The sequence below is a fragment of the Myodes glareolus genome, chromosome 20, assembly GCF_982192425.1.
Source record: "Myodes glareolus chromosome 20, mMyoGla1.1, whole genome shotgun sequence".
NCBI lineage: Eukaryota > Metazoa > Chordata > Mammalia > Rodentia > Cricetidae > Myodes > Myodes glareolus.
In genome coordinates, this window is record NC_142045.1 from 28,938,005 (window position 1) to 28,960,477 (window position 22,473).

Consider the following 22,473-nt stretch of genomic DNA (forward strand, 5'->3'; position numbering starts at 1 on the left):
TAACCTGCTGATAGATCAAACTAGTTAAACTTTTAACTGGAAACCAACAGGCAAGAAAATTTCTCAAACACAGTGAAAAGAAAAGTTACAGAGCCATCTAAATAGTGAATTCAGTGTTAGGCTTGGTTATGTAAGTCTTAAATGGTATCAGACAACAGGTTTGTCTATGTCTCTTTTATGCTGTCTCCAGGATTGACTTATCCTACAGCTGTTCTCCTTCGTGTGTACAGGGTTTTTGCTCTGTATCCTCAGTAGAAAGGCAAATTTCCTTTTTTTGCATCCATACATGATTCTTTTCTTGTAATAGATCTGTCAGCCTAGGTCTTGCCCTCCTTTATATCTATATTTGTTTTAATGAAAATGCTAGAGTTTGATGCTGAATCTATAAAATAAATGTTGTCCCCTGTCCCCAAACATTGGATTAATGTGAAATAGGTTGGTGGACCTCACCCTTGGTATCTTAGGAAGTGAACCTTGGTACTAAGGTTCAATTATTTCATGATACATGTTTACCAATTAAAATAATTCCCACAGTTATGTAACATATAACAATGAATGTTTTATGTATTGAATGATTTTTGCAATAAAGTAAAAATTTCTGCTAAGCCTTTACATCCTGTTGGATAAATACTCTTTTATTAAGCATAAGTTGCTCCTTAAAGCATTCAGTGCTATTATTTACTCTTTAGTTACTTCAAAGTAGATACTGCAATTGTTTTTTCTAATATATAATATTCTATTTCCAAATGTATTTACCTATACACTTCATGTGTTACATAGCCTTCTCCTCCCCTTCATTTTCATTTCCTCTCTTTCTTTTTTTCAAAGATTTATTTATTTAGCATATGAATGATTTGCCTGCATATGTATCTGTGTACCAGTTGTGTGCCTGGTGCCTACAATGGCAAGAAGAGATCCTCTGAAGCTGGAGTTACAAACAATTTTGATTACCATGTAGGTGTTGGGAAATGAACCTGGGTTTCTGGATGAACAATCAGTAAGCCTCCTCCCCAGGCGCCTTCCTTTCTTTTCTTTTGAGATAACTATCTAGGCAGGCTGTTCCAGAACCCATGATCATCCTAGCCTTCAGCTGATATTACATGTATGCATAGCATCTGGCTTCATATACCTCATAAGTAGGTGTTCATGAGTATATTATTGGCCATTCATGTCCAGAAAACACTGTTTCACAGCTGTCTATCCCTGCGTTGTGTAAGAAGTATTGGAATGCGATATGGTGATGGTGGTGACAAGGATTAAAATACATTGAGAAATGCATGAACAATAAATAAATTAAAATAGTCTCATGTTTTGTGACTCAAAACTAAAAGTTTATATTTCTGTGACGTTCACATTTTGATGCTTCTGCCTAAGATTTATTTCTATTAATTGTCCAAGTATAAATCTCTTTAGTGTGTGTGTTTTCCCAAATGTCTTACACATGCAAGGAGGACACTCTACCACTGAGCTACATATGTCTATCACTGCACTTTTTTTAAAAGATTACTCTGCTTGAAAAAATGAAAACATTGCAAAACAGAAAAAAATGTAAAGCAATCAATTGAAGTACACACTTTAAGAATTGGGGTTCTTTTTATCTTTTCTGATTTCCCAGTTTATCTTTTCTGTTCTTGCTTACTTTTTGAATTTAATATGAATATTGTTAAATAAAAATTTACTGAGCAATTAGAGAAGGGACTGGAAGATAAAAGGAAAAAAAGTCTGATAGATAACTTAGAGAATCAGAGATATAATGAGTATGTTCCATCCACAGGTGAAAGTGAATGCCATTGCAGAGAAGGGTCATTGTACACATGGAAAACTTTTAGTAGCCCGCAAAACTCAGTTTTGAAATTTTTTGTAAAGATCATTTGTGGATATTTAGTTTTAACTGCTCTCCAGTAGTATTAATGAGCATAAAAAGACAAGCATCTCTGTGTAGAGACTCAATGTGATACCCTTGAGGATGCCTTTCATGGCATCCAGCAAGTTCAAAACCTAATCTGTAAACTATAGATTATTATCAGATGAATATGGTCGTAATGCTTGTTGGTGTTGGCAACCTTTCAGCATTTGAGTTTATATTGAGTTTTTCTGAAGAGCAATGTGTTTTCTATGCCACATTTTTGTCTGAAATTATATTATAGTGTAGCATTTTCCAAATAAACTATAACTCAAGAATCATTATATCTATACTCAAGAATTGGTATATCTAAAACATTTATATAGTACTTGATTAGTTTAAAAGTCAGGATACCTTTTAAAATGTTATTTTCATTATACGTTTTCAAAATCTATGCTATACCCTTATAGGATATCTCACTTTAGACAGGCTGTACTTTAAATATTCATCAATTTTATAGGATAGCGTCTATTTTATCAAGGCATCTTGAAAAATTGGTATGAGTTTCAGGAGGTCTGTTGTTTAGCTGTGTTTAGTGATAACTCATATATGGTGTTAGCAGTTGAGTGTGATGGGAATATTCTGTCTAAAAATGTTATGTGAAGAAGGTCAGAGTGTCATCAAAAGAGATATTTTAATTGTAGTGAAAGGAGGGCAAAAAAAGACATATTTAAGCAGAGGTCTCCAGATCAATCTGAGATACATGAAACCAAATAACAACATTGTGACCAGAAAAGTCAGGTCTGATTTTACGATGGCCAGGCCAGGCAGGTTTGTGTTGAGGCTGGCAAACTGCATTTGTCAGTGTTGAAAATGTCTAGAGAAATTGAACATCAGGTTCTACTGTGCTTGTTGTGAAGTGATTTTGAAATAAATCACTCTTTCTCTAATTTATTACAATTATTTTAATCTAATTTCTGTAGGATCTTCTGCCAGTTTGGGGGTCTTTTTCATAACTTACTTCTTTACATTGAAAAGAGTTACTTATATGTAATTCTCCCGAAAAGAGACTTAGATAACAAGCTGTCACTCAAAGGAATAGCACAAAACTTCATCTGATTACATTTTTACTAAATGAGACAATATATACTTTTGTGATTTTAATTTAAACTTTTGGTACGATTTGAATTTTTCCTATAAACAGTGTATAATTTGATGTCACAGATATTTCTAGATAGACTCTCTGTTTCTTCCTTTAGTCCTCAAGAGTTCATATAACCAGAGCTGTCCTGGAACAGTTTTTATCATTTGCAAAATACCTTGATGGCTTATCTCATGGAGCACCACTATTGAAGCAACTTTGTGACCACATTTTATTCAACCCGGCCATCTGGATACACACACCTGCAAAGGTCTGTATTTCAGGTTCATTCGTTTAATTTTAGTTTAATGTTATAAAGTAAAATGAATGATATAGCTTATAGTTATTGAATCTAATGTATCCAGTTCAAAACATTCAACATTTTTTGCTTATTTTCTAGTCAGTATAAGGCAGAGATAAAAATTTGAATATATAGATTATACTGTATATAAATACTATATATAAAAAACTATATTTAAACATTAAACGTGGAATAGAGCTACATTTTCTGTTATTAGATAGGATTCTTTCCTTGTCAGCCGAAAGAAAATTGGCCACTATTGAAAGACCAGAAAAGGAGACTAGAACACTGTGCTCATTTAGACTGGGAAGTTACTTTCATTTTGAATTCAGATGTTTTATCATGGCATAAATATTTTTAAATAAGCATATACATAAGCCACAGTGTTTTTCTAGAAATTTATATAAAAGCCTTATATAATTGAATTTATTCATAACATATCCTAACTTAAATTTGTATGTTGTATAGTGATTTTGGGTTGTGTTTTGTAGCTTTTAAATCTTTGACACAACTGAGTGAGTAATGTTTCATTTTTGATTTTCATAGAGCTTATCTCATTATTTATGGCACTAAATCCACAGCTAATGATTGTTCCCCCTTCAAATATAATATCTTGATTATCATGTTTACATGGTCAAAATCTAAATAACTCTGTATGGTGGCAATACATGAAGAAAGTAGAGTTCTGCAACCTTTGGCCTGTGTTATGGCAGTACATGTTCTCTCTGATGCACTGCAGCAGTTCCTGTGGGAAAGAGTGTGCTCAAGGAGCCCCTGATAGATCCTTTCCTTAGAGCTGCCTAGACAGCCTCCACAGCTACTTCATTTTATTTCTTCTGAGATTAGCACCAATTAAAGTCTCAATTATAATTGATAGTGGCTGTTATCCTTAGATTAGAACCTTCTTTCCTTATTGGGTCATGTTGATTATCTTTATTGAAATCAATTTTGTTGGCTCTTTGTTTTGATTATTCTTTTTAAGATGTAAATGGTTATTAAGAAAAGTTATTTAAAATTACATAATAAATTGTAGTATTTAACTATGCATTTCAGTTAAAGTGAAATTTATATTTAATAAATACTTTAAACTTACTTTGATTATATATTAGGTTCAACTTTCCCTATATACTTACTTGTCTGCTGAGTTTATTGGAACTGCTACCATTTATACCACCATACGAAGAGTTGGGACAGTGTTGCAGTTAATGCACACATTAAAATATTACTACTGGGTCATTAATCCTGCTGACAGCAGTGGCATTACACCTAAAGGATTAGGTAAGCACCCCTGTCATCACATTTCCTTTTTAATGTGTTTGTTTGGATACTGGGTAAAAGTACAGTGGACACATATGCATAACCACAGTTATTCTTTAGCTCTTTGATTTCTTATGAGGTAGAATTATTATCTTAGAAGTTGCATATGGTTAAGAGAAAGAGACAGAGACAGAGAGAGAGAAAGAGAGAGAGAGAGATCTAGGTTCAGTGACACAGCTCAGTGCTTACAGACACTTACCTCAAATTCTAATGATAGGAGTATATGATATCTTCAGGCTCCACAAGATGGAAGGAAAGAACTGATTCCTACAAGTTGTTCACTGACCTCCATGCTATGGCATGTGTGTATCCCCCATACACAAACAAATTAATTGTGTTAAGAATGTTACAGTGTTAAAATATTTTAGAATGAACTCATATTTTTAAATGCACTTGATTTTAACCTAGATGCTTTTTATGGAGAGCTCTGGAAGATACAGTCATAATATTAAAAGTGGGTAAATGTGGCTGGTTCCATGAGTGTCTTCTAGTACTTTTAACTTTGAGGTAGTTAGATTGCTTTTTAAAATTTTTTTTTAGTGATTTTATTGAGCTCTACATTTTCCTCTGCCCCCTCCATTCCTCTCCCCTCCCCTCCAACCCTCTCCCAAAGTCCCCATGCTCCCAATTTACTCAGGAGGTCCTGTCTTTTTCTACTTCTCATGTAGATTAGATCTATGTATGACTCTCTTAGGGTCCTCGTTGTTGTCTAGGTTCTTTGGGATTGTGATTTGTAAGCTGGTTTTCTTTGTTTTATGTTTAAAAAGCACTTATGAGTAAATACATATGATAATTGTTTTTCTGGTTCTGGTTTACCTCGCTCAATATGATGTTTTCTAGTTCCATCCATTTTCCTGCAAATTTCAAGATGTCATTTTTTTCTGCTGTGTAGTACTCCATTGTGTAAATGTACCACATTCTCCTTATCAATTCTTTGGTAAAGGGGTGTTTAGATTGTTTCCAGGTCCTGGCTATGACAAGCAATGCTGCTATGAACATAGTTGGACTGCTTTTAACCTTTATTTCAGATATGCTGTTTGACCTGGGTATTGTAGAAACTGCTTTAAATTTTATATGTTTGCCTTTGTGTTTTAAGATTATAATCATGTTTCTAATTATATAAAAGTACAATTTTAGAGTACAAAATAATCCCAAAGAGAATCATTCCCAGTCTGCTGATGGAAAGAACTGCTGACAGTGCAGCTCTTGTCCCTGTCAGTGAGTCGGTACACGACAATGGTTAAGCTTTTCTACAGGCTCAAACTCTTCCAGTTTTAATCATACTTCCTGTTACATGCTTTAAATTTCATTCCTTTAGAAATGTGGTGACCTGTTCCCATTTATGTGATTGTCTTTGATTTGTTTAGAATTGACAGAAAAGACTGATTAGAAATAGTTTTAAGTTTTTTTTGTTTTTGTTTTTGTATTGTTTTGTTTTCTTTGCAAATAATTTAATATTTGAATACTTATAAATTAGCGTGCTGACAAAATTACATTGGAAGATAATGATGGACTGGGAATGGCAAACTTGCCTGGCATAGCATTCATTGCATGCAGCGTTAGCAGCAGTTTATGACAAATGTTTGTGAACATGTAAGCTCACATGCTAACAATGGAGTAGTTGAAGGAAACACTTGTCCCTGCAAGGGACACCAAGTTTCTTGATTGAGAGAAATACTAACTACATTGCTAGTATACTGCAATGGCTAGTCACCAAAAGCCAAAAACTGTAGACTTCTTAAAAAAAATCCATTTTTTTGAGATTTCCATATATGTACACAATGTGTTTCTAGCATATCTACTTCCCAGTCCATTCCCCAAGCACACAACTTTTTTAGATATTTATTTATTTATTATGTACACAATATTCTGTCTGCGTGTATGCCTGCAGGCCAGAAGAGGGCACCAGATCTCATTACAGATGGTTATGAGACACCATGTGGTTGCTGGGAATTGAACTCAGGACCTTTGGAAGAGCAGGCAATGCTCTTAACCGCTGAGCCATCCCTCCAGCCCCAAACACAGAGTTCTTTTTGAGACTAAAATCTCAATTTTTTTTATTAATTTATAAAAATTTCCACTTCCGCCCCTCCTCCCAATACCCTCCCACTCCCCCCACTTCCTCTCCTCCTCCCTCTCCAGTCCTAAGAGCAGTCAGGGTTTCCTGCCCTATGGGAAATTCAAGTTCCTCCCCCCTCCCTCCAGGTCTAGGAAGGTGAGTATACAAACAGACTAGGATCCCAAAAAGCCAGACCATGCAGACGAAACAAGTTCCAGTGCCATTATCAATGGCTTCTCAGACAGCCCCCATGTCAGCCACATTCAGAGAATCTGGTTTGATCACATGCTCCTTCAGTCCCAGTCCAGCTGGCCTTGGTGAGCTCTCATTCGATCAGTCCCCTTGTATCAGTGGGTGAACGCACCTCTCGCGGTCCTGACTTCCTTTTTCATGTTCTCCCTCCTTCTGCTCCTCATTTGGACCTTGGGGGCTCAGTCCAGTGCTCCAATGTGGGTCTCTGTCTCAATCTTCATCCATCGTCGGATGAAGGTTCCCTCTGATCCTGACTTCCTTGCTCACGTTCTCCCTCCTTCTGCTTCTCATTTGGACCTAGGGAGTTAAGTCCAGTGATCCAATGTGGGTCTCTGTCTCTATCTCCATCCATCGCCAGATGAAGGTTCTATGGTGATATGCAAAATATTCATCAGTATGGCTATGGGCCAAGGCCAGTTCAGGCACCGTCTCCTCTGCTGCCCAGAGAACAATCTGGGGACCTCTCCTTGAACCTGGGAACCCCTCTAGAATCAAGTCTCTTGCAAACCCTAAAATGGCTCCCTTAGTTGAGATATATACTTCCCTGCTCGCATATCCTTCCTTCCTCCCTCCCCCCATCCCATCCCCCCAAGCTATTCCCCTTCTCCCTTCTCTCTAACCATCTTCCCTTACTTCCACCCCCCACCCCCCATGCACCCAAGTTTTCCTGGCAATCTTGTCTACTTCCAATATCCAGTAGGATAACTATATGATTTTCTTCAGGTTCACCTTCTTATTTAGCTTCTCTAGGATCACGAATTATAGGCTCAAAGACATTTAATTATGGCTAGAACCCACTTATGAGTGAGTACATACCATATTCCTCTTTTTGGGTCTGGGTTACCTCACTCAGTAAAGCGTTTTCTATTTCCATCCATTTGCATGCAAAATTCAAGATGTCATTGTTTTTTACCGCTGAGTAAAACTCTAATGTGTATATGTTCCACACCTTCTTTAACCATTCTTCTATTGAGGGGCACCTAGGTTGTTTCCAGGTTCTGGCTATTACAAATAGTGCCGCTATAAACATAGTTGAACAAATACTTTTGTAGTATGATAGGGCATCTCTTGGGTATATTCCCAAGAGTGGAATTGCTGGGTCCTGAGGGAGGTTGACTCCCAGTTTCCTGAGAAACTGTCACACTGATTTCCACAGTGGCTGCACAAGTTAGCATTCCCACCAACAATGGATGAGTGTTCCCCTCTCTCCACATCCTCTCCAGCATAGGCTATCTTTGATGTTTTTGAGTTTAGCTATTCTGACAGGTGTAAGATGGTATCTCAAAGTTATTTTGATTTGCATTTCCATGATCACCAAAGAGGTTGAGCATGACCTTAAGTGTCTTTTGGGTCATTCGAAGTTCTTCTGTTGAGAATTCTCTGTTCAGTTCAGTACCCCATTTTTTAATTGGGTTAATTAGAGTTTTAGTGTCTAGTTTCTTGAGTTCTTTGTATATTTTGGAGATCAGACCTTTGTCTGATGCAGGGTTGGTGAAGATCTTCTCCCAGTTGGAAGGTAGCCTTTTTGTCTTACTGACAGTGTCCTTTGCTTTACAGAAGCTTCTCAGTTTCAGGAGGTCCCATTTATTCATTGATTCTCTTATTGTCTGTGCTACTGGGGTTCTACCTAGGAAGTGGTCTCCTGTGCCTATGTCTTGTAGACTACTTCCCACTTTCTCTTCTATCTGGTTCAAAGTGGTCAGATTAATGTTGATGTCTTTAATCCATTTGGACTTGAGTTTTGTGCATGGTGATAGATACGGATCTACTTTCATTCTTCTACAGGTTGACATCCAGTTATGCCAGCACCATTTGTTAAAGATGCTTTCCTTCTTCCATTGTATACCTTTAGCTCCCTTGTCGAAAATCAGGTGTTCATAGGTTTGTGGGTTAATATCTGGGTCTTCTATTCAATTCCATAGGTCGACTTCTCTGTTCTTATGCCAATACCAAGCTGTTTTCAATACTGTAGCTCTGTAATAGAGTTTGAAGTCAGGGATGGTAATGCCTCCAGAAGTTCCTTTATTGTATAAGATTGTTTTAGCTATCCTGGGTTTTTTTTGCCATATAAAGTTGATTATTGTTCTCTCAATGTCTGCGAAGAATTTTGATGGGATTTTAATGGGGATTGCATTGAATCTATACATTGCTTTTGGTAGAATTGCCATTTTTACTATGTTGATTCTCCCAATCCAAGAGCAAGGGAGGTCTTTCCATTTTCTGGTATCCTCCTCAATTTCTTTCTTCAAAGGCTTAAAGTTCTTGTCAAATAGGTCTTTCACTTCTTTGGTTAGAGTTATCCCAAGATATTTTATACTATTTGTGGCTATTGTGAAAGGTGAAGTTTCTCTGACTTCCCTTCCTGCTTCTTTATCCTTTGTGTATAGGAGGGCAACTGATTTCTAGGGTTTGATCTTGTACACTGCCACATTACTAAAGGTGTTTATCAGCTGTAGGAGTTCTTTGGTATAGTTTTTGAGGTCTCTTCAACACCTTTATGTATGTACACCTAGTCCCTGAGCAATCTATGCACATTCATGTTCTTGATATGTTTGAAAAGCACAGACAGATTTTGGAGACCTCTCTATTGCATTTGTAGATATTTCTTCATGGTGACTCAGGCTTTTCATTTTTGATAGGAATAGCACTGAAATTCCATTTCTGTCTCAACCTCTCCTGTCAAGGAGATACATGGTGACCAGCTGCCTTATGTATAGTGGTGTTGACTGTGAATGCTTCTCTGGGTCTGGTCTCCTTGTTCAAACTGTGTACATATCCTCTTCTGCAACAAAGCTTCAGCTTATTTCAAAATAAATCGTGATGGATTTTATCTTAACCTGTCAGCTGTCAAGAGTGATACTTTCTAACATAATACTTTGCATACTGCTAGCAGAGAGGATTGTTTTTCTTCTTTATGTATTTGTTTTTCATGTTTTTTTATATCAGCATGAACTCTTGAATTTTTCTTTTATTCAGTGTATTATATTTGCAGCTGTTAACTTTCTGTGTAAGAGCCTTGTACTTTAGTTTTCTGTTGCCATAAAATCTGTTTTATACAGTGGGTTCTGTTGTTTTTCTTTCATAACACATGTGAGCATGCTATACCTGAATGACCATGGCATAGTTCAGTATATCATGGAAGCATGTTGATGAAGAACCTGGCAAAGAGTAGTGCACTGTCCTTGATGGTATACTTATATATTCTGATGCTTATATTCCTCCAGATTTGTCCAGTAAGAAGCTTTACAGGAAATGTTGTGCCTTTATGCACAGATTTATAGTTTTGTAGTATTTCCTTACTGTTCAACTCAAAATATTCTTGGATCTTATTGTAACTTTCTTGTCCTAACCCTGGATCTCCAAAGAACCCTTGCTTTCTTAATGAATGTTAAGTGTTTGATACTGAGATATGAGTGTTAGTTGTGCCTGCTGTGTTTTTGTGTATCCTCTTTTGTACTCATAGTGGATAGGCCTAGGATATACAACTATATATGTGCACATAGCTATGGATACTCACCATGCTCTGTTAAAGTCACGTTGCCCAGCCCAGCTTTAAAGGTTTTGGTATTTGCAACCTTTTCTCCATAGTGGCAACTGGCTGCCATTAGATATATTAATGTATTTACATATTGTTTCTTTTACCTTGTTAAACCAGTGTTTTAACGTTTGTACCATTATCTCAGTCTTAAGAATAATATAAAGTCAGTGGTTCTTCTTTTTTTAATTTTTGGGTTTTAAGACAAGGTTTCTCTGTGTAGCTTTGGCTGTCCTGAAGCTTACTCTGTAGGCCAGGCTGACCTCGAACTCTGCCTGCCTCTGCCTCTTGAGTGCTGGGATTAAAGGCCTTTACCACCACTACCCAGCAAGCCCTTGGTACTCAACCTCTGGGTCACAACCCTTTCTGAGGGATCACATATCATATATCTACATTACGATTCATAATAGTAGAAAAAATTAGTTATGAAGTAGCAATGAAATAATTTTATGGTTTGGGTCACCACAACAGAAAAACTGTATTAAAGAGTTGCATCATTAGGAAGGTGAGAACCACTGATATAAGTTATGATTTGTTCTGTAATTAATTTTAAATTTGTCCAATAAATCTTACTTTTATTTTATATATTGCTTTTAATTTTACTAAAAATGAATTCATGTCATACACATAACATGAGCATAAGTGTGTTTCTCTTTAGCATGCTGTTCCCATTATAAGGAGTGCAATATATTCATATTTATTGCTAACAATTACTGCATGTTTACAGTTTAAGTTATTGAAGTGCTGCCTCATTGCTTCACATATGCTCACACACATTTTGTCCTAACATGCCCTATATTACAGCAATACTATGATTTTAATCGTTACAGTGAAGTAAGAACTAACCTGAGCCATTGTGTATCCTTTGATGTATTTATAGATCACAACGAGGCAGGCTTTTTGAAAGTAATGGTCAAATATCAAGAAGGGCTAGGCACTTTCCCATTGATTGATAACAATGGGCAAAAATATGACTAACACCTGGAAAATGTGGAACAGATTTGTTTCTAATGACAGACGAATGCACTGGGGGACAGTTTGCTTGCAATTGCAGTAATCTGCATAAAATATTTGTGAGTAGATAATCATATGTTATAAAGGATACCCATGGGAATTATGCTTTTAAAATGTATAAAAGCAGTGACATTAATTCATGTTACTTTAAGAAACACTTGATGTTTAAACAACTTATATGAGTCTAGCCATGCTTAAAAGTCTATTTTAGGGACTAGAGAGATGGCTCAGCAGTTACGAGCATTGCCTGCTCTTTCAAAGGTCCTGAGTTCAGTTCCCAGCAATCACATGGTGGCTCACAACCATCTGCAATGAGGTCTGTTGCCTTCTTCTGGCCTGCAGGCACACATATAGATAGAATATTGTTTACATAATAAATAAATAAATAAATAAATAATTTTTTAATGTATTTTATTATGTGATATAGGATGTGTACAGATCCTTTCAGATTCTAATTTTTACTGGCAATAAAACATTTACAACTGAATCCATTACATATAGAAATGATGGAACTGATAAGTGTATTTTAACTCCCCATGCTTGATTTCATTTACTGACTCAGCATTTATTGGTGCTTATTAGAGTATGCATTGCACATGGGGGAAAAAGGATGCAAAAACAGTAATTGTGAGGAAGTGGTACAATTTTCTATGTGATGCATAAAGGAAGAGTCTATAAATGGGGAGAAGTTTACAGTCCAGAGAAATATTAGGAAATTTGTTAATAAGCAAATAGAGAAAACGTCTCTATTAATATTTGGACTTGCATTTTTTTTATTGGCAGTGATATATTGGAAAGTTAAAACAGCTCTTCCTCCTAAATCTAACATTCAGAAAATAATATGGGATTGCAAAAACCTAAAAATTAATTTTATTCTTACAGTTTTGGAATTGTAAAACATCAGCAGCAGCAATTATGACTTTGAAAACATTTAATGAATAATTATACAGAATTTAAATATAATTGCATTAAACTTATTTAAGAGGATGGCTTATTTTCTTTCCAGATGGTCCCCGGCCATCACAGAAAGAGATCATATCACTTCGGGCATTTATGCTGCTTTTTCTGAAACAGCTCATATTAAAGGTAAAGTAACTTTATTTTACAACGTAATGATTTGGTGAAAAGGAATTATTATCAAAGTTTTAATATTATTGTCATTTATTATTAAGAATGCCTTTTCATGTTGCTCTACAAACGCTGTAATAATGCCATTTTGCACCTAAATTTGGTCAAATATTAAGATGGCTCATGTTAAGTGGTACGAATGTGCTAAAGAGATGTGCCCATTAAGATAAGGAACATATGAAAAAGAATTGAGCAGAAAACTTTATTCTGAAAAATGGCATGTGTTTCTTTTCAGCTAAGATTGTGGAAAGTTTTGCCATGGAGGGTTTTCAAGAGTTAGGTGGTTTTAAGGCAATACACAGGCAAAGTTGTATGACACTACACAAAGGTGATCCCATAAACCCTTGTGTTTTCATGGCTCTATGGAAGCAGTAGATAACAGAGCACAGTAACATGAAGCCGTCACAATCTGCTAACGTCTTCTGTTGAGATGAGGCCTTTTTTATATAGTCTTCGCTGACTTTGAACTTACAGAGATCCACCTGCTTCCTGAGATCTGATTCTAAACACTTGTGCTAGCACTCCTAACCCCAAGTTTTAATAGTTTGCATCCTATTAAAACATTAAACACAGTTATAATATTTTAAGTAGTTACTTCTCAAAAGAAACAAAATAGATTTTAAATTATGAAACATGGAATATTAATAAACTTATTGCTTTTAAATTTCTGTTAACTTCTCTGTCACTGATTTTGATACCTTTCTTTAAAGTCTTAACTTCAGATTTTAATTAACTGACAAAATATTTTTAATTAGGATCGAGGTGTGAAAGAAGATGAACTTCAGAGTATATTAAATTATTTACTTACAATGCATGAGGTAGAGTATATTTTGCACATTTCATTTTACTTATTCAAAACTTTACAGTACAATTTTAACTAAATACTGTTATTTACTATTATGCAGGATGAGAATATTCATGATGTATTACAGTTATTAGTGGCTTTAATGTCAGAACACCCAGCCTCAATGATACCAGCTTTTGATCAAAGAAACGGAATAAGGTATGATTATAATAGCAGTAGTGCTAGTTGTGTGCCCTAGACTATTCTATGAGTAAGAAGGGAGAAAAGGGAAAAGCTGCCAGTTCCCGTATTCTCAGAAAGCTAATGAACTGTACAGAAATGGTTTCAAGTCTGAAGCTGAGTAATTGTGCAGACCTTGCATAGTGGGAAAAGCAGATTTATTTATTTTTGCAAGAGCACAATAAAAATACTGTGCATTTCAGAAAAATAAGATGGAAAAGAATTATGGAGAGAGAGAGAGAGACAGACAGACAGACAGAGAAGACAGACCAATCAGATTTAGTGCTCAATATCTTGCTCATATATGTGTGTCTGTGTATGTGTGTGTGTATTGAAAGCTTTATAGTCAGCAACATGAGTGACAAGGGAGAGACTAATGTGTGAGAGCATCAGAAAATCATTTTACTCATTAGTATTTAGAGATGATGTTCTGAGACAAAGGTGGTGGTTTAGTAGTGAGAATTAAAGATTTTTCTTGATTAGAATTCTTATGAACTTAAACCTATAATTTAGATCCTAGATAGATATTTCCTTTAAAATTTTTTGCAGTCTCAACAAAACGAGCAGTTTTTTTAAAGAAAGAATAAATTTTATTTAATTCTTGTTATTTTATTTTACTTTGTGTGCTGGGGCTCAACCCCACAGCATTACATGTGGGAGACAAAGCTTACCGCTGAGTTCATCTCCAGACCCAGGTTTGCTATTTGTTTAGTTGGACATAAGAAGCCCTGGTGATAATGCACCTCTGAACTGTGCGGCTAGCAATGTGACAATAAATCTGTAAGGCCTGAAACAAGTGTTACTGGTGGATACAGTGAACCTGAGAGGTATGGGAGGATTATTAGTATTTGTATCACATGTCAGCATTTACCAATGGATTTGTTTGTGAATTTTCTCCTGCTGTATTATTCCTATATTGTGAGCCTGTCCTTTTCTAATGTTAAATATACTCTCTAAATTTTCATAACAGAAATGACAAGTAGGTGTCAGCCTGTGGCTCACTTAATAGTCACAAAAAATATAAAGTCAACATGTTCAGACTTTAAAGTCCTAAGAGTGATGGAGATATGGTCTAAGTATGGATCCAGGAATTGTGATATTTTTTGTTCAGTGTGCTGGAAAGCAAGACTTATAATGTATTTGTAAAGTACTGTTTCCTTTTTAATATTAGTTAGGTGCTTAAAAGATCATTTGTTTTGTAGGGTGATCTACAAATTGTTGGCTTCTAAAAGTGAGAGCATCTGGGTACAAGCACTGAAAGTTCTGGGGTATTTTTTGAAGCATTTAGGTCACAAGTAAGTTGATGTTTTCATAATGAATTACAGAAATAGCTACTAAAATTTTTCATGAGTTTTATTTTTCATTTTCAGCATATGAAATTTTGTTTAATAAAAAGTATACTATGGAAAACGTAAAAATAATAGATGCATCTTTGTAAAGTAGTGTTTATTAGTAGTAAATTCTGGAACAAGATTACAATTTATGTAAGAGTTAATTTTTAAATTCTAGTGTAGATTAAACTACAAATTTTAAGAATATAATAAAATAGACTTATTAAAATGAAGTACACATCTGTATTACTTCAGTGAAAACTTCTGTGACCAGGAATGCTGTATACATTGCATTGTCCAGGAAATGTACTCCCAGGCCTACACGCTGATTGGTAGTTTACTTAAATTGTTTTTATTCTTTTCTAACAGTGAGCCCCATTGATATTTTGTGATTGTAAAACCTACAATAACACTTCCTCAAATTCTTTTTCTGTAAGCTCCAACTGTTGTCTATCTTCTTGAGAATATCAGCATTCTTTTAAAGACTCTATGCAAATGAAAGTTATTGGCACTGCCTTAAATGTTGCTGCCTGATATTTTCCCAAATCTCAATTTTGTTTGATGCCCAAGTTTAAATTTAAAAAAAAAAATCACCCTGGCCATATGTTGCTTTAAAACACAACTGTAGACTAGAAACAAAAAGGATACTGCCACAAAATTCGTAAGCACACAGGGAATTGTTTCTTTGAATAATTTTGGAGAATTGATGCAGAGTTAAGCCAATTTAGAATAAATGGAAAATAGTAATTACTGCTGACTAACACTATATAAATTTAGTAGAAAGAAATAAGAGGAAAACAAGTGTTTTAGTTAGTAGGAAGACTAGAATTTTCTTTTTTTATGACCTAAAAATGCAGAGATGACATAACTAGAGTGACTTGGGAAAACTGAGGAAAACAGGAGCATGGAGTAAGTCAGGAAGTCAAAGGCCTAAGCATTTAATGGTGAGAGACAGAATTTAGTTAACTGTTATGACTGTTAGTTGTGAAATGCTGTCTAAAACTGGAGCATTATTTACCGTGTTAAATTAGAAAGGTAAGTATTTTTACAAAATTATAAAGCTTTCAAAATATTGAGTATCTGTGTGAATATAATCAAGATTAATTTATACAGTGGAAGTCTTACACGTGGAATATAGGGTATTGAAGAGATGGCTTAGTGGTTAAGAGCTTGTACTGCTTTTCTAGAAGATTTGAGTTCGATTCCCACCATGCCTTTCAGGTGCATTACAACTTCATCTTGAAGAATCTGATGCAACTGGCCTCCTTAAACACCTACATCTCTGTGCATATCCCCCTGAGATACATAAACATACATATAATAAAAAAGTAAATATATTAATATTAAGCAAAAAGTGAAATGTATCTTAAAATGTGGCATATATAATAGACATCACTTGTAAAGTAAATGTAAAACACATTAAAATCAACATTCTAATAAAAAGTTATAGTAATTACAGAAGTAAAACTTGGTCTGTTTGTATATATAGTAATCAGATGACAGAGACAGATAGAGATCAAAAAATGAACAGTGAAGACCACATAAATACAAAGCAAAAAAATGGTAAGATCATGAGCTATATATTTGATTTACTTATTATTATGCAAGCCAAGAAAGATGAAGTATATGTTATATTGTTGAGGTTAAAGCATTAATAAAATAGAATTTATAAACACTTGTAATTTATAGCCTTGATATAGACTTAACTATGCCTGTCTCTGTCTGCAACAGTCAAAATAAAAAGTATCTATGTAAGATGAACATTTTATACTTTCACAAGCCAGTGAAAACTTTGTGAAAATTTCTAGTGTTGTACTAGGCATCAGTGAAAAATTGTATAATGTTCAAACAACTGATATTTTCTCACAGACATGAAATAAGTTGAAGTGAGGGGAAAAAAAAACACAAATCAGTTCTTCTTTCTAAATATTTAAAAGTTAGGGTTGGAGCGAGTCTCAGCAGTTAAGTACACCGACTGTTCTCCAGAGGACACAGGTTCTATTCCAGCATCCACACAGTGACTCACAACCATATGTAACTGCAGTTCCTGAGGTTCCAGTGCTTTCTTCTGGCCTCCATGAACACTGTTGCACATGATGCTCAAACAGACATGAAGCAAAACACCAACACATGTAAAATAAATGCTTAGAGGAGTATGCATAGCCATCAATTCGCAAAAAGGAAATATAGGACAAGAATGATCATCCCAAACAATTTATAACAAAACAAAACAAACTCACAAATGAATTGAATACAGAAAAAGCGAAGTAGTAACTAATGATTCTGAAGGCTGATTTTAAATAAAAATGATAAATTATAATTTACCATAATATGAAATATGAATATATAAGCCATATTTTAGGAGAGATATGAAAAGAATTTCCTTCCAATAACTAACACTCCATGAAAGGATCATTTTACCACTCATACTTAGTATCCTTTAAAACACTCCTAAACAGAATGATTTATCCAGAGTGTTATATATTGGACAAACTACAGGACATAAGGAAGTCTTGGATTAAATAAACTTTATCTCAGACAAAAACAGAATTGAATCCGATTAAATCAACCAGCATCAGAAACAGAGACTGGGGAACTTGCAAGATACTTAAAGAGTGAACCTTATAAATATTCTCTGGTCAAAAAGGATGTAACAGAATTCGAATAAAATTCAGTCAAGTGAAAATAAACCCAGAACGTAAGACAGTTATTGAATTCTTCAGGATTTCTTTAAGGAAATGTCTCCAGCCATGTTCTAAATTTTCATATTTCTTAAGAAGCAAGAAAATAATAACTCAAGCTTCAGCCTAGTATCTGTATGCATGGACATCTACTTGAGAGAAGGGGGAACAGGTTTGTACTTGTCATTGCTCTTGAGTATTCCCAGTGTCATTGCTTATGGTTAAATAATGGAAGGAATCCAAAGCTATGTGAGTTCTTACAATGGAAATTTCTTTAAAAAATTTACAAACTAATTCATGCTCAGATATAATGGGCCTCCTAAACATAATACTCAGAAAAAATATGCCAAAGAGGTGCACATTTTAGGGTTCTCTTTTGTAGAATGTCTACAGTGCGGATTTGTTGCTGCTTTGGACTGGCAGTGGAGATGGGGATTGAGTATAAATGGTCTATGGAAACTTTCAGGATAATGATGTTTTATATCTGGAGGGATTGTGAGGATACCACTTTTTAATTCAGGGATAACTTTCAAAATATGCAAATACACACACATTAAAAAAATCCACACATAGTCAAGATAACAAATTTGTAGTGGTTGATACCATATACAAAAAGAGAAGATTCAAAATTAAGGACAATATATTGTGCGTATAATGATGAAAAAACAATCGAGAAGACAAATATAAAAGGAAAAGTCAATAATGAGGACACCAGAAGAAAAAATAAAGTTCATTTAATACTCATCAAGGTGACAGATTTGAAAACTTTTAACTTCAGTAAGTGTTGACCATAATGTACATCATTGGGAATTTTACAATTACTGGGGAAATTATGTACACACACACACAAACACACACACGTATGTCTGTATGTGTGTGTGTGTATATATATATATAATTAATAATTATATATATATATACACACATTGGTTTTTGGACACAGTGTTTCTTTGTGTCCTTGAACTTGCTCTGTATACCAGGCTACCCTCAGACTCACCGAGATCTTCTTGCTTCTGCCTCCTGAGTGCTGGGATTAAAGGTGTGAGCCACCACTGACTGGCCATTAAACAATTTTTTAAAAAGGCAGATACTTATGCTGTATGACTAAGTAATTCTCTTCTTAATGTAGAGGACTATCTCTTAGCTGTCCATGTGGCATTGCTACTAATAATGAGATATTAGAGGCAACGTGATGAAAATAAGAAGGAGAAATTGAATAAATACATAATTCATGCACTGGCATGAAATTTGGTCTCTTCATGTTATTTAGAAGTAAAATTTAATGACTTAAAATAATCTTTGAAGTCTTAATATAATCAAGAAAGTTATGAATAGAGCAGTATATAGAACAATTTATTTAAAACTAAAAATTCAAAAACAATATTATAAATTTAGGATTTTATGCCGCTCTTATTAGAGGAAATCAGAAAGAAAAGTTATGTCATCAGTATTCTTGCAAGCACAGGTACACCTTTTTCTTACTGCCCTACTGTTACACAATTTCTTTTTCTAAAAAGAAAGGCTTCACTTGGAGAGGTGGCTCAGTCAGTAATGTGCCAGTCACACAAGCATTAGTACTTGAGATTGGATTCCCAGCACCTATTAAAAACCGGGCACAGTGGTACATGTTTGTAACCCCATGCTGGAGGAGGGGCACAGAGATAGATAGTCTTCTCAGGGTTCTACAATCTTACCAAACAGTCACCAAATCTTTATATAGATGAGACTAGAGGGGACGTTGGATATTTATACCAAAACAGGAGGGGAGCACTGAGATCAGTGGAAGTAAACAGAGCAGTGCTGTTTTAATCTGTGGCAACTGCAGACATAAGCATGATGACATGGAGGGTTATTTTCTCTCTGGCCCCAGTATCAAGTGTACATGTTCACTTTTACCATCCTTAAATGGTTTTAATGTTAAGATTTGCTTTAGACTATATTAGGGATTTGGAATTATGTGTTCTGTGGATTATGGTTAATTTCTAAAACCATCTAGATAATCACTAGAATCTGGAAATAATAACTGCCAATCATCACATATGGTTATGTAATTTGAATATATCTCATATTCTAATTGTTTGGAGGATTTCCTTGAGAACTGTTTAAATAACTTGTATGGTATTAGAAGTTAGTAGTGTTATGAACTGTTGCTGGTTTTTATAGATGATTGTTGATAAAATAATTAATTGTATGATTCTGCATTTGTTTGTGTTCACCTCCATTGTCTCCAGGCGAAAAGTTGAAATTATGCATACCCATAGTCTCTTCACCCTTCTTGGAGAAAGACTGATGCTGCATACAAACACTGTAACTGTCACCACATACAACACACTTTATGAGGTAAAGAAAAAAACTGACAAAAATTCTGAGTGTGTATGCTAGAATCCTGTGTGTGATGGAGATCACTGCTTAAACTAGTTAACATCCCAGTCACTACAGCTGAGGATGAGTACCGTGCTAGTTAGTTTTTGTCAACTTGATACAAAGATACACATAACTGGGAAAGGGGAATCTTAATGGAGAAAATGCCTAAGATTAGCCTTTGGGAAGTCTCTTGATTAATGATTGATGTGGGCAATGCTGTTCCTCAGCAGGTAGTCCTGGGTTGTATAAAAAGGAAGGCTGAACATTCCATGGGTAGCAAGCCAGTAAACAGCGTTTTTCCATAGCCTCTGCTATGGAAGTTCCTGCTTTGAGTCCCATCCTGACCTCTCTCCGAGATGGAGTGTGACCTGAGAGCTGTAAGCTGAAACAAACCCTTTCTTCCACAAGTTGCTTTGGATCATGATTTTTTGTCACAACAATAGAAACCCTAATTTAAGACAGATGAATAGCTTATAATTTCCTTCTTTTAAAAACACATCCACATGTCCTTATGTTGTTCTAATGACTTTCTTTGAATATAGGTTTGCTGATTTGCTTCCTCGTCTTCCCACACAGACAGTATTCACACATATTGTAAATATTAGTTCTACTCCACATCTGATACTCTCCTCCATTTCTGATATGCAGTGATTACTTTACTCACCTTAAGATAGAGTTGGCATTGAGATTAAGTGTAGGTTAGAAACCATTTGTAAAAGTGATGTACTGAAATGTATTAAAATCTCATCATTTCCATATAGAAACCCTCTCTCAACCCTTCTTACAAAGTGTCTTAGTCAGTGTTCTTTTGCTGTAAAGAGCCACCATGACCAAAGCAACTCTTAGAAAGTTTTTAATTGGGGTGGCTCATATTTTCAGAGGTTCAGTCCATTATCATGGCAGAATGCATGGTGGCATGCAGGCAGATGTGGTGCTGGCTCCATCTTGATCAGAAAGAATCAGGGAGTAGACTGTCACATTGGGAGGTAACATGATCATGAGAGAACACAAAGCTCATCCCTCACAGTGATACACTTCTTTCACCAGGGCCACACCTAGTAGTGCCTGTCCCTTTGGGGGCCATTTTCTTTCAGAACACCACAGACACCATGGCCAAGGAAATTCTCATTAAAAAAAAAAACATTTAATTGAGGTCTTGCTTACAGTTTCAGAGGGTTGCTCCATTATCGTGATAGCTGGAAGCACGGCTGCATACAGACCAGTTCTGGAACAGTATCTGAGAGCTTTGTAGTCAGAGAGAGGGTAACACTGTGACTGGTAGCTCTTGAAGCCTCAGTGCCCACTCCCAGTGACACATCTCCTCTTCATTTTTCCAAGCAGTGCACCAGCTTATGGGACTAAACATGCAAATAAATCAGCTATGGAAGCCATTCTTATTCAATCCTCCACAGACAGTAACTGTGCACACACTACCTTACAAACACCAGTTACTTGTCAGGGCTGTTCCTGTGTATTCATCTTAGTTCTACTTTCTTCACTTTGTCTTCAGTGATCCTTTCTTGCTTCTGTAGCTTGTTGGCAAACATATGTAAGAGAAGGCTATTTTTTTTAACCTTCTTAAGTGTTGGAAATAATAAAAAGTAAACTAATATGTAACATGTAAAATTTATATGAGATGCAAATTTTAGAGTCCTTGTATAGTTTTATTGGCCTGATGCTGCGTGGTTGTGACACTCCTTGCAGCAGTGTTTGCCATCCTCTCCTGACTTGGCACCACTGCCTGGAACATTAGGGATCATGGTGGTGCAGTAACTCAATAGTGATTCACATGACACTTGACTTACAAAATCTTACTTTATTTTTTTAAAATAATAGTGTGTGCATGTCATTTCTGAATAAGAAAAAAGCATTTTTTTCTAAACTCACAACTTTAAGAGACAGTGAATTGAGGATTCTTTGTTACGGATGTAGACAGAAAGACCTTGCATCTCTTACATGGGAGCTGTAGTTAAGCCAAAATGCTCATCAACATTATTAAACTCAGAAAAACAGCTTTTGGAAAACATAAAAGATAGTATATCATCATTATAAAATATTTTTGAGACTTCAAAATAATACAGGGCAAATTACAACTCTCCTTTTCATGTAAACTATGATCCGTATTTGGTCCCATTCCAAGTTTTGTGCAGTTCTCAAGTGAGATCATTTAATTGTGTTCGGTATCCACAGATAAGTTGTCTGGGAATCTAAATATGTGTAAGTGTAGTCATGAATGACTGCAGCATTGTGACTCTATCCAGTATTGTCACAGGAATATCATTCATATCATCCTCACTAATGTTTACTGACCTTTGTACTTCTACAACAGAAAAGTGTAGCTCCTCTCTGCTGCTTTTAAATGTGTTTTGCTCATCATGATGCACAAAGAGAGCTAACATGTATTCTTTATAAACATACAAAATAAAATGTATCCCTGTGCCTCCATTACTACTCCAAAGTACAGATTCTCATTCACACACGCA

At 35.4% G+C, this 22,473-nt stretch overlaps 1 protein-coding gene across 3 annotated transcripts in view; it reads left to right on the top strand.

Annotated features, from left to right (window-relative positions):
- Nbea (neurobeachin) overlaps window positions 1-22,473 on the top strand; it is a 515,411-nt gene that overhangs the window by 121,290 nt on the left and 371,648 nt on the right. For all 3 annotated transcript variants that reach the window (XM_087899501.1, XM_087899503.1, XM_087899502.1), the window contains exons 12-18: window positions 3,103-3,255; window positions 4,395-4,563; window positions 12,469-12,548; window positions 13,346-13,408; window positions 13,496-13,593; window positions 14,817-14,909; window positions 19,858-19,966. In XM_087899501.1, coding sequence (XP_087755627.1) covers window positions 3,103-3,255; window positions 4,395-4,563; window positions 12,469-12,548; window positions 13,346-13,408; window positions 13,496-13,593; window positions 14,817-14,909; window positions 19,858-19,966 — 765 coding nt within the window. The remainder of the gene's footprint in view (window positions 1-3,102; window positions 3,256-4,394; window positions 4,564-12,468; window positions 12,549-13,345; window positions 13,409-13,495; window positions 13,594-14,816; window positions 14,910-19,857; window positions 19,967-22,473) is intronic.